At 47.8% G+C, this 15,868-nt stretch overlaps 1 protein-coding gene and 1 pseudogene across 4 annotated transcripts in view; one reads left to right on the forward strand and one right to left on the reverse strand.

Annotated features, from left to right (window-relative positions):
* The window catches only part of LOC118959009, a 46,711-nt pseudogene extending 44,771 nt beyond the window's left edge, over positions 1-1,940 (reverse strand). The window contains exon 1 of the transcript XR_005047755.1: positions 1,677-1,940. The product of XR_005047755.1 is annotated as a chromosome transmission fidelity protein 18 homolog (transcript). The remainder of the gene's footprint in view (positions 1-1,676) is intronic.
* A 364-nt stretch (positions 1,941-2,304) lies between these two features.
* Positions 2,305-11,837, forward strand: LOC118959010 (phosphoribosyl pyrophosphate synthase-associated protein 2-like). 3 transcript variants are annotated; one of them, XM_036974387.1, is made up of 12 exons: positions 2,305-2,386; positions 2,525-2,701; positions 3,731-3,885; positions 4,598-4,650; positions 4,726-4,792; positions 5,850-6,022; positions 6,117-6,232; positions 8,714-8,769; positions 9,608-9,738; positions 10,332-10,402; positions 10,508-10,654; positions 11,564-11,822. In XM_036974387.1, exons 3-12 carry the CDS (start codon positions 3,860-3,862, stop codon positions 11,720-11,722), a joined length of 999 nt encoding a protein of 332 aa, XP_036830282.1. In that variant the 5' UTR covers positions 2,305-2,386; positions 2,525-2,701; positions 3,731-3,859; the 3' UTR covers positions 11,723-11,822. The 3 variants fall into 3 exon arrangements, with proteins under 3 accessions (XP_036830282.1, XP_036830281.1, XP_036830280.1); XM_036974386.1 differs by having other exon boundaries at positions 2,358-2,701; XM_036974385.1 differs by lacking the exons at positions 2,305-2,386; positions 2,525-2,701 and adding an exon at positions 2,714-3,487 and having other exon boundaries at positions 11,564-11,837.
* Positions 11,838-15,868: the final 4,031 nt, after the last annotated feature.

Consider the following 15,868-nt stretch of genomic DNA (forward strand, 5'->3'; position numbering starts at 1 on the left):
GAGGGGGAACCCTAACCAAGACCTGTAACATGGCCGAGGGGGAACCCTAACCAAGACCTGTAACATGGCCGAGGGGGAACCCTAACCAAGACCTGTAACATGGCCGAGGGGGAACCCTAACCAAGACCTGTAACATGGCCGAGGGGGAACCCTAACCAAGACCTGTAACATGGCCGAGGGGGAACCCTAACCAAGACCTGTAACATGGCCGAGGGGGAACCCTAACCAAGACCTGTAACATGGCCGAGGGGGAACCCTAACCAAGACCTGTAACATGGCCGTGTGGGAACCCTAATCAAGACCTGTAACATGGAGACATGGGAACCCTAACCAAGAGCTATAACATGGAGACATGGGAACCCTAACCAAGACCTGTAACATGGAGACATGAGAACCCTAACCAAGACCTGTAACATGGAGACATGGGAACCCTAACCAAGACCTGTAACATGGAGATGTGGGATGATTTTTTTTACATTGTTTCTAACATGTTAATGCCAAAATAACGGCTAAAAACGGGTCGCCACTGTCTCACTATTTTCTCCTTCTGTTCCTAGAGAACTACTACATCTGTTCCTACTTTTAACTCTGCATTTTGGGAGAAGAGCTTGTTAGTAAGCATTTCACTGTAAAGACTACACCTGTTGTATTCAGCATTTCACTGTGAGGTCTACTACACCTGTTGTATTCAGCATTTCACTGTGAGGTCTACTACACCTGTTGTATTCAGCATTTCACTGTGAGGTCTACTACACCTGTTGTATTCAGCATTTCACTGTGAGGTCTACTACACCTGTTGTATTCAGCATTTCTACTGTGAGGTCTACTACACCTGTGTATTCAGCATTTCACTGTGAGGTCTACTACACCTGTTGTATTCAGCATTTCACTGTGAGGTCTACTACACCTGTTGTACTCAGAATTCCACTGTGAGGTCTACTACACCTGTTGTATTCAGCATTTCACTGTAAGGTCTACTACACCTGTTGTATTCAGCATTTCACTGTGAGGTCTACTACACCTGTTGTATTCATCATTTCACTGTAAGGTCTACTACACCTGTTGTACTCATCATTTCACTGTAAGGTCTACTACACCTGTTGTATTCAGCAGTTCACTGTGAGGTCTACTACACCTGTTGTATTCAGCATTTCACTGTGAGGTCTACTACACCTGTTGTATTCAGCATTTCACTGTGAGGTCTACTACACCTGTTGTATTCAGCATTTCACTGTGAGGTCTACTACACCTGTTGTATTCAGCATTTCACTGTGAGGTCTACTACACCTGTTGTATTCAGCATTTCACTGTGAGGTCTACTACACCTGTTGTACTCATCATTTCACTGTGAGGTCTACTACACCTGTTGTATTCAGCATTTCACTGTGAGGTCTACTACACCTGTTGTATTCAGCATTTCACTGTAAGGTCTACTACACCTGTTGTACTCGGCTCATGTGACAAATACATTTTGAACTATTGACGACCCTATAAAGCGACTTTTCAAAACACTGCTATAGCCTACTGCCCGTTCTGAGTTATCACCTGACGCCCAGGTGAGAAACAAACAAATCGACCCGCGTTTGGAAAAAGTCGGTTTAATAATAAGACTTTTGGATATTTTTTTTTATCTTGACCAGACTAACTTTTATCCATCTAACTAGGCTACAACTCACAGTCCATCTCAGCCAGGACCTCCAGCTCATCAGCGAACTGTTGTTCATACTCGTCCTCTATCCCGAACATCTCGTCATACTCGTCCATTAGTAGTCAGTCAAGTTGACCGGTATGTACCGGACAGCCGAGGTGTATAATATGATAATAATATCTATGCAATACTACTTTTTCAGTCGGTTCCGTGTTTGTTCGTTTTTGTCTTCTCCCGTCCCCGTCTGTCTGCTCAATTTCGCGGTAAACTCTTTGGGTTAACTATTTCCGGGTTAATGTTTTCTCGCTTGTGATTGGATGATCCAGACAATGCCTAAGCTGCTTGTCCAATAGAAATCAACCAATTCCATTTGTAGGCGCTGTTATGGCGACGACACGCCAAACTGCGCATGTGCAGCCAGTCAAAAATCAATGTCCACACTTTTGTGATTTAAAGTTTGTTTCTGCCGAAAATGAAAACGTGTCAATTTGTCATTTTTCACGAAGTTGTAGTAATAACATGTCCAACTACTTAAAACATTGGCTTGAATCTAGATTGTAGATTTTTTTAGATTTAAGGAAAACTAACAACTAATAAGGAAGAATTGTTCATTTATCTCATTGATCTATTTCACAAGTGTTCCCGGAAGTCTCAAAATATTGCGCCTCTTGGTTTAGAAACTCTCTGATCCAGATATTCATGTTCCGGAGGGGGTGCTTCCGTATCCGGTCGGACCAAGTTAGTTTGAGCAGCAGAATAATAAAACAAATTCTACACTACTACGGATAAAACCAGAGTTAAAATATTGCTGATCATTTCTCACACAACATCTCTGTAAAAAAATTAAAAAATAACATACGTTTCTTGTGAAAACAGAAAGACTTCAGGTGGAGAGGATAAAACGTGGGAGGTTCAACTCTGCCGCTGGGTGACGGTGCTACTCGTGTCTGTCTACTAAACAGCTGTCAACACAACTCATGTCTCCAGTGTTGACTTGTTGATTTGGAAAGAACAATTAATACGTTTTTTATACTGGACACCGAAAGCAAACTGGTGAGAGATTTAATTCGATAACCACGTTGTTTATATTGTCTGTCAGGACCCAAAGCATCGCAACCTGGACACATCTAATACTATAAACGGTGAAGTACGGGATAAACCGCTGGGATAATAATCGGTAACGAGTTCAGCTCATCACGAAACTGTCAGCAACAACTAGCGGCTTTTACCTTGGATAACTTAAAACCCCCTAAAAAAAATCTCTCTCAATTAAAGTGTAGCTAGTTATATTCTTGTTAGTTTAGACTTTGAAACATTTATAAATATAAGTGGTTTAGTATGTAATAACTTTTACTCCTTAGTTTGTTGCTAGACAACGTTAGCTATCAGGAAGTGCTTGAGCAGCCAGGTGATCCCATCCCCGGTGTCACCATGGTAACCACCTGGTAAGGTACCGGAAGACCAAACTCCTGGGGCCCCTGCCCCTAGGCACGACACAGCAGATTCAAATTAACCAACTCATCATCAAGCTTTGATGATTTGAATCTGCTGTGTAGTGGCTAGGGTAAATTCCATGGGGAAGGGGGCCCCAGGACTAGGGTAAATACCATGGGGTAGGGGGGCCCCAGGACTAGGGTAAATACCAAAACGTGTACCCATGGGGGAGGGGGGCCCAGGACCAAGCTGTAGAGGAGTGAGTTAGTTAGTTAACTACTTAATGGTACTAGCTAGTTTATCTTCGTCTTACATGTTGTCGTTACTCTGCTGTTCTGAATCCAAAATACCCGGAGGATGACTTGGAGGACAGGTACCTACAGTAGGAAGCTACTGGACACAGAGGTGAAGTGATTAGGGTTTCTGTGTGAATGTTTTTATAGCAGGTTCATGGTTTTCTGTGTAGACACATTATTGTTATTTTATTGTGCAATTTAAACCATTTTTTTTTTTTTTTACTTTAATTTATTTTCCTAACCCTGTTTTCTTAAATCTGCATTGTTGGTTAAGGGCTTGTAAATAAGCATTTCACTGTTGTGTTTGACAAATTAAATGTGATTTGTGTGGTAATAATGTTGTGTTTTCCAGGAAGGTCTCACTGAAGTGTGGCAGCCCAGACAGGGGTTGGCCACGCCCCCAGAGGGAGGGGCTAAGACCAATGTAGACAAACTAAAGGACCGATTGGTCCTGTTCTCCGCTAACTCCTCACCCTCTTGTATGGAGCTGGCCAATAGGATCGCAGAGTGAGTCAATAGACCACACCCACCTTCCAGATGTTCCAGTTTACACCAGGGCTGTAGCAGATAGAAACGCCTTGACTAGAGCGGACATGATTCCCTCTTACTACACGTCAGATAGAAACGCCTTGACTAGAGCGGACATTATTCCCTCTTGCTACACATCAGATAGAAACGCCATGACTAGAGTGGACATGATTCCCTCTTACTACACATCAGATAGAAACGCCTTGACTAGAGCGGACACGTCAGATAGAAACACTTTAACTAGAGCGGACATGGACCCCCCAGGGTTAGCATGTTACCTTTCTCTCTGGTAGGAGACTGTAGTTGAATAGCATGTTACCTTTCCCTCTGGTAGGAGACTGTAGTTGAATAGCATGTTACCTTTCCCTCTGGTAGGAGACTGTAGTTGAATAGCATGTTACCTTTCCCTCTGGTAGGAGACTAGTTGAATAGCATGTTACCTTTCCCTCTGGTAGGAGACTGTAGTTGAATAGCATGTTACCTTTCCCTCTGGTAGGAGACTGTAGTTTAATATTATAGAACACGTCTGTCTGCCTGCCTGCCTGCCTGTCTGTCTGTCTGTAACACCTCTAGTTGAGTATTATATAACACGTCTGCCTGTCTGTCTGTCTGTCTGTCTGTCTGTCTGTCTAGTAACACCTCTAGTTGAGTATTATATAACACCTGCTAACCCTAACCTGTCTGTCTATAGGAGACTGGGAGTAGAGCTGGGCAAGACTGAAGTCTACCAGGATTCTAATGGAGGTGAGGAAGAGGAGGAGGAGGAGGATGATGGTAATGGTTCTGTGTGACCCCTGACCTGACCTTTTGTCTCCATAGAAACGCGTATCCAGATCCAGGAGTCGGTCAGAGGGAAAGACGTCTACATCATCCAGACCATCTCACCGTCAGTTTATACAGGATACACCTGGTGTACACCGTCAGTTTATAACAGGATACACCTGGTGTCAGTTTATAACAGGATACACCTGGTGTACACCGTCAGTTTATACTGGATACACCTGGTGTACACCGTCAGTTTATAACATGATACACCTGGTGTCAGTTTATAACAGCATACACCTGGTGTACACCGTCAGTTTATAACAGGATACACCTGGTGTACACCATCAGTTTATACTGGATACACCTGGTGTCAGTTTATAACAGAATACACCTGGTGTACACCGTCAGTTTATAACAGGATACACCTGGTGTACACCGTCAGTTTATACTGGATACACCTGGTGTCAGTTTATAACAGGATACACCTGGTGTACACCGTCAGTTTATAACAGAATACAGCTGGTGTCAGTTTATAACAGGATACACCTGGTGTCAGTTTATAACAGGATACACCTGGTGTACACCGTCAGTTTATAACAGGATACACCTGGTGTACACCGTCAGTTTATAACAGGATACACCTGGTGTACACCGTCAGTTTATAACAGCATACACCTGGTGTACACCGTCAGTTTATAACAGAATACACCTGGTGTACACCGTCAGTTTATTCTGGATACACCTGGTGTACACCGTCAGTTTATAACAGGATACACCTGGTGTCAGTTTATAACAGGATACACCTGGTGTACACCGTCAGTTTATAACAGGATACACCTGGTGTACACCGTCAGTTTATTCTGGATACACCTGGTGTACACCGTCAGTTTATAACAGGATACACCTGGTGTACACCGTCAGTTTATAACAGGATACACCTGGTGTACACCGTCAGTTTATTCTGGATACACCTGGTGTACACCGTCAGTTTATACTGGGTTATAGTAGATTATAGATTATAGTCTTATGATTCTAACACATTTCACCCAGTTCTACAGATTCAGGGTGAAATACTTTAGTCACTACTTTAAATATTCAAATTCTTCTATCAATGGAGCTCTCCCTCTCTCTGTGTATTTGTGTTACTGTAACAGTAAACTGTGTGTGTGTGTGTGCAGGGATGTGAACCGGTGCCTGATGGAGCTGTGTGTGATGGCGTATGGGTGTGTGACGGCGTGTGCGAGGAGTGTGTGTGGCGTGCTGCCGTACCTACCCTACAGTAAACAGTGTAAGATGAGGAAACGGGGATCCATCGTCTGTAAGCTGATCGCCTCTCTGATGTGCAGGGCAGGTGAGACAACACGTTATGTTTCAATCGAATGTGTTGGAGATAACGGTTCATCTACACTGTGTTAGGTCTGACGGACGTATGTATGTGTGTGTAGGTCTGACCCATCTCATCACTGTGGATCTTCATCAGAAGGAGATTCAGGGCTTCTTCAACATCCCAGTAGACAACCTGAGAGCTTCTCCCTTCCTACTGCAGTACATACAGGAGGAGGTAGGACTACACTACCCACAACCCCCTCCTACTACAGTACATACAGGAGGAGGTAGGACTACACTACCCACAACCCCCTCCTACTACAGTACATACAGGAGGAGGTAGGACTACACTACCCACAACCCCCTCCTACTACAGTACATACAGGAGGAGGTAGGACTACACTACCCACAACCCCCTCCTACTACAGTACATACAGGAGGAGGTAGGACTACACTACCCACAACCCCCTCCTACTACAGTACATACAGGAGGGAGGACTACACTACCCACAACCCCCTCCTACTGCATTACATACAGGAGGAGATGGGACTACACTACCCACAACCCCCTCCTACTACAGTACATACAGGAGGGAGGACTACACTACCCACAACCCCCTCCTACTGCATTACATACAGGAGGAGATGGGACTACACTACCCACAACCCCCTCCTACTGCAGTACATACAGGAGGAGGTAGGACTACACTACCCACAACCCCCTCCTACTACAGTACATACAGGAGGGATGACTACACTACCCACAACCCCCTACTACTACAGTACATACAGGAGGAGATGGGACTACACTACCCACAACCCCCTCCTACTGCAGTACATACAGGAGGAGGTAGGACTACACTACCCACAACCCCCTCCTACTACAGTACATACAGGAGGAGGGAGGACTACACTACCCACAACCCCCTCCTACTGCATTACATACAGGAGGTAGGACTACACTACCCACAACCCCCTCCTACTACAGTACATACAGGAGGAGGGAGGACTACACTACCCACAACCCCCTCCTACTGCATTACATACAGGAGGAGTTAGGACTACACTACCCACAACCCCCTCCTACTACAGTACATACAGGAGGGAGGACTACACTACCCACAACCCCCTCCTACTGCAGTACATACAGGAGGAGGTAGGACTACACTACCCACAACCCCCTCCTACTACAGTACATACAGGAGGGATGACTACACTACCCACAACCCCCTACTACTACAGTACATACAGGAGGAGATGGGACTACACTACCCACAACCCCCTCCTACTGCAGTACATACAGGAGGAGGTAGGACTACACTACCCACAACCCCCTCCTACTACAGTACATACAGGAGGAGGGAGGACTACACTACCCACAACCCCCTCCTACTGCATTACATACAGGAGGTAGGACTACACTACCCACAACCCCCTCCTACTACAGTACATAGAGGAGGAGGGAGGACTACACTACCCACAACCCCCTCCTACTGCATTACATACAGGAGGAGTTAGGACTACACTACCCACAACTCCCTCCTACTACAGTACATACAGGAGGAGGTAGGACTACACTAACCACAACCCCTTCCTACTACAGTACATACAGGAGGAGGGATGACTACACTACCCACAACCCCCTACTACTACAGTACATACAGGAGGATGCCCTACCCATAACTCCTTGTTGTCTCCCTGTAGATTCCAAACTCCACTACCCATAACTCCTTGTTGTCTCCCTGTAGATTCCAAACTCCACTACCCATAACTCCTTGTTGTCTCCCTGTAGATTCCAAACTACACTACCCATAACTCCTTGTTGTCTCCCTGTAGATTCCAAACTACACGACCCATAACTCCTTGTTGTCTCCCTGTAGATTCCAAACTCCACTACCCATAACTCCTTGTTGTCTCCCTGTAGATTCCAAACTCCACGACCCATAACTCCTTGTTGTCTCCCTGTAGATTCCAAACTCCACGACCCATAACTCCTTGTTGTCTCCCTGTAGATTCCAAACTACACTACCCATAACTCCTTGTTGTCTCCCTCTAGATTCCAAACTCCACTACCCATAACTCATTGTTGTCTCCCTGTAGATTCCAAACTCCACGACCCATAACTCCTTGTTGTCTCCCTGTAGATTCCAAACTCCACGACCCATAACTCCTTGTTGTCTCCCTGTAGATTCCAAACTACACTACCCATAACTCCTTGTTGTCTCCCTCTAGATTCCAAACTCCACTACCCATAACTCATTGTTGTCTCCCTGTAGATTCCAAACTCCACTACCCATAACTCCTTGTTGTCTCCCTGTAGATTCCAAACTCCACGACCCATAACTCCTTGTTGTCTCCCTCTAGATTCCAAACTCCACTACCCATAACTCATTGTTGTCTCCCTGTAGATTCCAAACTCCACGACCCATAACTCCTTCTTGTCTCCCTCTAGATTCCAAACTCCACTACCCATAACTCATTGTTGTCTCCCTGTAGATTCCAAACTCCACTACCCATAACTCCTTGTTGTCTCCCTGTAGATTCCAAACTCCACGACCCATAACTCCTTGTTGTCTCCCTGTAGATTCCAAACTACACTACCCATAACTCATTGTTGTCTCCCTGTAGATTCCAAACTCCACTACCCATAACTCCTTGTTGTCTCCCTGTAGATTCCAAACTCCACGACCCATAACTCCTTGTTGTCTCCCTGTAGATTCCAGACTACCATAATGCCGTTATCGTGGCCAAATCACCGTCCTCCGCTAAGAGGTGAGTTACCCTGACGCTAATTTCTCTGTCTCTCTGTCTCTGTCTCTATCTCTGTCTCTCTGTCTCTGTCTCTAAGAGGTGAGTTACCCTGACGCTCATTTCTCTGTCTCTGTCTCTAAGAGGTGAGTTACCCTGACGCTCATTTCTCTGTCTCTCTGTCTCTCTGTCTCTAAGAGGTGAGTTACCCTGACGCTCATTTCTCTGTCTCTCTGTCTCTCTGTCTCTAAGAGGTGAGTTACCCTGACGCTCATTTCTCTGTCTCTGTCTCTCTGTCTCTGTCTCTAAGAGGTGAGTTACCCTGACGCTCATTTCTCTGTCTCTCTGTCTCTAAGAGGTGAGTTACCCTGACGCTCATTCCTCTTGTCTCTCTGTCTCTCTGTCTCTGTCTCTGTCTCTAAGAGGTGAGTTACCCTGACACTCATTTCTCTGTCTCTGTCTCTCTGTCTCTGTCTCTCTGTCTCTGTCTCTCTGTCTCTAAGAGGTGAGTTACCCTGACGCTCATTTCTCTGTCTCTGTCTCTCTGTCTCTGTCTCTGTCTCTAAGAGGTGAGTTACCCTGACGCTCATTTCTCTGTCTCTCTGTCTCTCTGTCTCTGTCTCTCTGTCTCTAAGAGGTGAGTTACCCTGACGCTCATTTCTCTGTCTCTGTCTCTCTGTCTCTGTCTCTGTCTCTAAGAGGTGAGTTACCCTGACGCTCATTTCTCTGTCTCTGTCTCTCTGTCTCTGTCTCTGTCTCTAAGAGGTGAGTTACCCTGACGCTCATTCCTTAAGTTCACTATGAATTAACACACTACAACTAAGTCTGTCTCTGTGTCTGTATCGCTGTCTCTGTTGTCTAGGGCCCAGTCCCTCGCCGAGAGGTTGCGTGTGTCTATTGCTGTGATCCACGGAGATGCAGAGACGGACCTGCTGGACGGACGGCACTCTCCTCCGACAGTCAGAACCACCGGAGGTCTACCTGAACTACCCTGTAAGAGACACACAGTTCCCTGTTAGAGACACACAGTTCCCTGTTAGAGACACACAGTTCCCTGTTAGAGACACACAGTTCCCTGTTAGAGACACACAGTTCCCTGTTAGAGACACACAGTTCCCTGTTAGAGACACACAGTTCCCTGTAAGAGACACACAGTTCCCTGTTAGAGACACACAGTTCCCTAAAGGCAGGGTTGGGTAGGTTAGCTCCCTGTTAGAGACACACAGTTCCCTGTTAGAGACACACAGTTCCCTGTTAGAGACACACAGTTCCCTGTTAGAGACACACAGTTCCCTAAAGGCAGGGTTGGGTAGGTTAGCTCCCTGTTAGAGACACACAGTTCCCTGTTCATCGGACTCTGGGTCAGTAGATACAGGGCCTCATCTGACTTTGGGTCAGTAGATAACGGGTCTCATTACCGTCTCTCTCTCTGTCAGTCTGTATCCCTAAGGAGATCATCTGACTCTGGGTCAGTAGATAACGGGCCTCATTACCGTCTCTCTCTCTGTCGGTCTGTATCCCTAAGGAGATCATCTGACTCTGGGTCAGTAGATAACAGGCCTCATTACCGTCTCTCTCTCTGTCAGTCTGTATCCCTAAGGAGAAGCATCCTATCACAGTCGTAGGAGATGTGGCCGGACGCATCGCCATCATCGTGGTGAGTGGCTGGGGTCAGAGGTCAGGGAGGAGGCTGTGTGACATCGTCAGGGCAGGACGGGGGAGGTGTGTATGTGTGTTAACCTGGTGTGTGTGTGTGTGTCAGGATGACATCATCGATGATGCGGTGGGTTTTGTGGCGGCAGCGGAGATGCTAAGGGAGAGGGGGGCGGGGCCGATCATCGCCATGGCAACACACGCCATCCTGTCTGCGGACGCTCCCAGAATCCTCCAGGAGTCAGCCATTAGTCAGGTAAGAGGGGACTTGAACGGAGGGGAGGGGACTTGAACGGAGGGGAGGGGACGGGAGGGGACTGGAACGGAGGGGACGGGAACGGAGGGGACGGGAACGTAGGGGAGGGAACGGAGGGTAGGGAATGGGGAGGGGACGGGAACGGAGGGGACGGGAACGGAGGGGACGGGAACGGAGGGTAGGGAACGGGGAGGGGACGGGAACGGAGGGGAGGGGACAGGAAAGGAGGGGACGGGAACGGAGGGGACGGGAACGGAGGGGAGGGGACGGGGAGGCGACGGGAACGGATGGGACGGGAACGTAGGGGAGGGTAGGGAATGGGGAGGGGACGGGAACGGAGGGTAGGGAACGGGGAGGGGACGGGAACGGAGGGGACGGAAACGGAAGGGGCGGGAACGGAGGGGGAGGGGAACGGAGGGGAGGGAACGGGAACGGAGGGGGAGGGGACGGGAACGGAGGGAACGGGAACGGAGGGGGAGGGGACGGGAACGGGAGGGAACGGAGGGGAGGGGACGGGAATGGGAGGGAACGGAGGGGAGGGGAACGGAGGGGAGGGAACGGGGAGGCGACGGGAACGGAGGGGACGGGAACGGAGGGGACGGGAACGGGAGGGACCGGAGGGGACGGGAACGGAGGGAACGGGAACGGAGGGGAGGGAACGGGAACGGAGGGGAGGGGAACGGGAGGGAACGGAGGGGACGGGAACGGAGGGGAGCGGGGGGGTCTGTCTGTCTAGTTGGAGCTTTATTCGTTTTCTCATGATTCTCTTGATTTAGTCTCTCTCTCTCTCTCTTCCGTCTGTCTGTTTGTCTCTCTGCCCATCCGTCTGTCTCTCTTCCCGTCTGTCTGTCTCGCTGTCTCTGTCTCTCTCTGCCCGTCTGTCTGTCTCTCTGTCTCTGTCTTCTCTAGGTGGTGGTAACCAACACGATTCCCCACTCGTCCCAGAAGCTCCAGTGTTGTAAGATAAAGACGGTTGATGTTTCTCTGATCCTGTCTGAAGCTGTACGGAGGATCCACTGTGGAGAGTCAATGTCTTGTCTGTTCCACAACATAGGAGCTGACGACTAATACACACCATACATACACACACACACACACACACCACAGACTACACACACACACACACATATGCACGTTTATTTTCTGCCAAAATAAAAAATTAATTGCCATTGGTTTGTCGGTATTCGTGCAGCAGATGTTTTCAAATCAAAGTTTATTTGTCACGGAACAGGTGTAGTAGACCTGACAGTGAAATGCTGAATACAACAGGTGTAGTAGACCTCACAGTGAAATACTGAATACAACAGGTGTAGTAGACCTTACAGTGAAATGCTGAATACAACAGGTGTAGTAGACCTCACAGTGAAATACTGAATACAACAGGTGTAGTAGACCTCACAGTGAAATGCTGAATACAACAGGTGTAGTAGACCTTACAGTTAAATGCTGAATACAACAGGTGTAGTAGACCTCACAGTGAAATGATGAATACAACAGGTGTAGTAGACCTTACAGTGAAATGCTGAATACAACAGGTGTAGTAGACCTCACAGTGAAATGCTGAATACAACAGGTGTAGTAGACCTCACAGTGAAATGCTGAATACAACAGGTGTAGTAGACCTCACAGTTAAATGCTGAATACAACAGGTGTAGTAGACCTTACAGTTAAATGCTGAATACAACAGGTGTAGTAGACCTTACAGTGAAATGCTGAATACAACAGGTGTAGTAGACCTCACAGTGAAATGCTGAATACAACAGGTGTAGTAGACCTCACAGTGAACTGCTGAATACAACAGGTGTAGTAGACCTCACAGTGAAATGCTGAATACAACAGGTGTAGTAGACCTCACAGTGAAATGATGAATACAACAGGTGTAGTAGACCTCACAGTGAAATGATGAATACAACAGGTGTAGTAGACCTCACAGTGAAATGCTGAATACAACAGGTGTAGTAGACCTCACAGTGAAATGATGAATACAACAGGTGTAGTAGACCTCACAGTGAAATGCTGAATACAACAGGTGTAGTAGACCTCACAGTTAAATGCTGAATACAACAGGTGTAGTACCCCTCACAGTGAAATGATGAATACAACAGGTGTAGTAGACCTCACAGTGAAATGCTGAATACAACAGGTGTAGTAGACCTCACAGTGAAATGATGAATACAACAGGTGTAGTAGACCTCACAGTGAAATGATGAATACAACAGGTGTAGTAGACCTCACAGTGAAATGCTGAATACAACAGGTGTAGTAGACCTCACAGTGAAATGCTGAATACAACAGGTGTAGTAGACCTCACAGTGAAATGCTGAATACAACAGGTGTAGTAGACCTCACAGTGAAATGCTGAATACAACAGGTGTAGTAGACCTCACAGTGAAATGCTGAATACAACAGGTGTAGTAGACCTCACAGTGAAATACTGAATACAACAGGTGTAGTAGACCTGACAGTGAAATGATGAATACAACAGGTGTAGTAGACCTCACAGTGAAATGCTGAATACAACAGGTGTAGTAGACCTCACAGTGAAATGCTGAATACAACAGGTGTAGTAGACCTCACAGTGAAATGCTGAATACAACAGGTGTAGTAGACCTCACAGTGAAATGCTGAATACAACAGGTGTAGTAGACCTCACAGTGAAATACTGAATACAACAGGTGTAGTAGACCTCACAGTGAATGCTGAATAAAACAGGTGTAGTAGACCTCACAGTGAAATGCTGAATACAACAGGTGTAGTAGACCTCACAGTGAAATGCTGAATACAACAGGTGTAGTAGACCTTACAGTGAAATGCTGAATACAACAGGTGTAGTAGACCTCACAGTGAAATGCTGAATACAACAGGTGTAGTAGACCTCACAGTGAAATGCTGAATACAACAGGTGTAGTAGACCTCACAGTGAAATGCTGAATACAACAGGTGTAGTAGACCTCACAGTGAAATGCTGAATACAACAGGTGTAGTAGACCTTACAGTGAAATGCTGAATACAACAGGTGTAGTAGACCTCACAGTGAAATGCTGAATACAACAGGTGTAGTAGACCTCACAGTGAAATGCTGAATACAACAGGTGTATTAGACCTCACAGTGAAATGATGAATACAACAGGTGTAGTAGACCTCACAGTGAAATGCTGAATACAACAGGTGTAGTAGACCTCACAGTGAAATTATGAATACCCTGTTATCAGACCTGTGCTACCCTGTTATTAGACCTGTCCTACCCTGTTATTAGACCTGTCCTACCCTGTTATCAGACCTGTCCTACCCTGTTATTAGACCTGTCCTACCCTGTTATCAGACCTTCCCTACCCTGTTATCAGACCTGTCCTACCCTGTTATCAGACCTGTCCTACCCTGTATTCATACCTGTCCTACCTTGTTATCAGACCTGTCCTACCCTGTTGTCAGACCTGCCCTACCCTGTTATCAGACCTGTCCTACCCTGTTATCAGACCTGCCCTACCCTGTTGTCAGACCTGCCCTACCCTGTTATCAGACCTGTCCTACCCTGCTATCAGACCTGTCCTACCCTGTTGTCAGACCTGTCCTACCCTGTAGTCAGACCTGCCCTACCCTGTTATCAGACCTGTCCTACCCTGTATTCAGACCTGTCCTACCTTGTTATCAGACCTGCCCTACCCTGTTATCAGACCTGCCCTACCCTGTTATCAGACCTGTCCTACCCTGTTATCAGACCTGTATCAGACCTGTCCTACCCTGTTATCAGACCTGTCCTACCCTGTTCCTGGAGAGATACCCTCCTGGGGGATTCCTCTGGTCTGTTCTGTATTCCAGCCTCCCCCACCACCCTCCTCTGGTCTGTACTGTATTCCAGCCTCCTCTGGTCTGTTCTGTTTTCCAGCCTCCCCCACCAGCCTCCTCTGGTCTGTTCTGTATTCCCAACCTCCCCCAACCAGCCTCCTCTGGTCTGTTCTGTATCCCAGCCTCCTCCCACCAGCCTCCTCTGGTCTGTTCTGTATTCCAGCCTACTCCCACCAGCCTCCTCTGGTCTGTACTGTATTCCAGCCTCCTCCCACCAGCCTCCTCTGGTCTGTTCTGTATTCCAGCCTCCCCACACCAGCCTCCTCTGGTCTGTACTATATTCCAGCCTCCCCCACCAGCCTCCTCTGGTCTGTTCTGTATTCCAGCCTTCTCTGGTCTGTTCTGTATTCCAGCCTCCTCTGGTCTGTACTGTATTCCAGCCTCCCCCACCAGCCTCCTCTGGTCTGTTCTGTATTCCAGCCTCCTCGCATCAGCCTCCTCTGGTCTGTACTGTATTCCAGCCTCCCCCACCAGCCTCCTCTGGTCTGTACTGTATTCCAGCCTCCCCCAACCAGCCTCCTCTGGTCTGTACTGTATTTCAGCCTCCTCCCTCCAGCCTCCTCCCACCAGCCTCCTCTGGTCTGTTCTGTATTCCAGCCTCCTCTGGTCTGTACTGTATTCCAGCCTCCTCCCACCAGCCTCCTCTGGTCTGTACTGTATTCCAGCCTCCCCCACCAGCCTCCTCTGGTCTGTACTGTATTCCAGCCTCCCCCACCAGCCTCCTCTGGTCTGTACTGTATTCCAGCCTCCCCCAACCAGCCTCCTCTGGTCTGTTCTGTATTCCAGCCTCCCCCACCAGCCTCCTCTGGTCTGTTCTGTATTCCAGCCTCCTCTGGTCTGTACTGTATTCCAGCATCCCCCACCAGCCTCCTCTGGTCTGTACTGTGTTCCAGCCTCCTCTGGTCTGTACTGTATTCCAGCCTCCCCCACCAGCCTCCTCTGGTCTGTTCTGTATTCCAGCCTCCTCCCACCAGCCTCCTCTGGTCTGTACTGTATTCCAGCCTCCTCTGGACTGTTCTGTATTCCAGCCTCCCCACACCAGCCTCCTCTGGTCTGTACTGTATTCCAGCCTCCTCTGGACTGTTCTGTATTCCAGCCTCCCCCACCAGCCTCCTCTGGTCTGTACTGTATTCCAGTCTCCTCTGGTCTGTTCTGTTTTCCAGCCTCCCCCACCAGCCTCCTCTGGTCCTTTACAGTATTCCAGCCTCCTCCCACCAGCCTCCTCTGGACTGTACTGTGTTCCAGCCTCCTCCCACCAGCCTCCTCTGGTCTTTACAGTATTCCAGCCTCCCCCACCAGCCTCCTCTGGTCTTTACTGTATTCCAGCCTCCTCCCACACTGCCTCTTCTGGGCTTTACTGTATTCCAG

Source organism: Oncorhynchus mykiss, unplaced genomic scaffold (assembly GCF_013265735.2).
Source record: "Oncorhynchus mykiss isolate Arlee unplaced genomic scaffold, USDA_OmykA_1.1 un_scaffold_509, whole genome shotgun sequence".
NCBI classification, from domain to species: Eukaryota; Metazoa; Chordata; class Actinopteri; order Salmoniformes; family Salmonidae; genus Oncorhynchus; species Oncorhynchus mykiss.

Excerpts from the sequence above, each read along its gene's own strand:
- LOC118959010 (XM_036974385.1), top strand. The coding sequence starts at position 3,440 with ATGACTTGGAGGACAGGTACCTACAGTAGGAAGCTACTGGACACAGAG. Across the intron at positions 4,651-4,725 it reads CTACCAGGATTCTAATGGAG|AAACGCGTATCCAGATCCAG; the intron begins GTGAGGAAGAGG and ends TTGTCTCCATAG. Across the intron at positions 6,233-8,713 it reads TGCAGTACATACAGGAGGAG|ATTCCAGACTACCATAATGC; the intron begins GTAGGACTACAC and ends GTCTCCCTGTAG.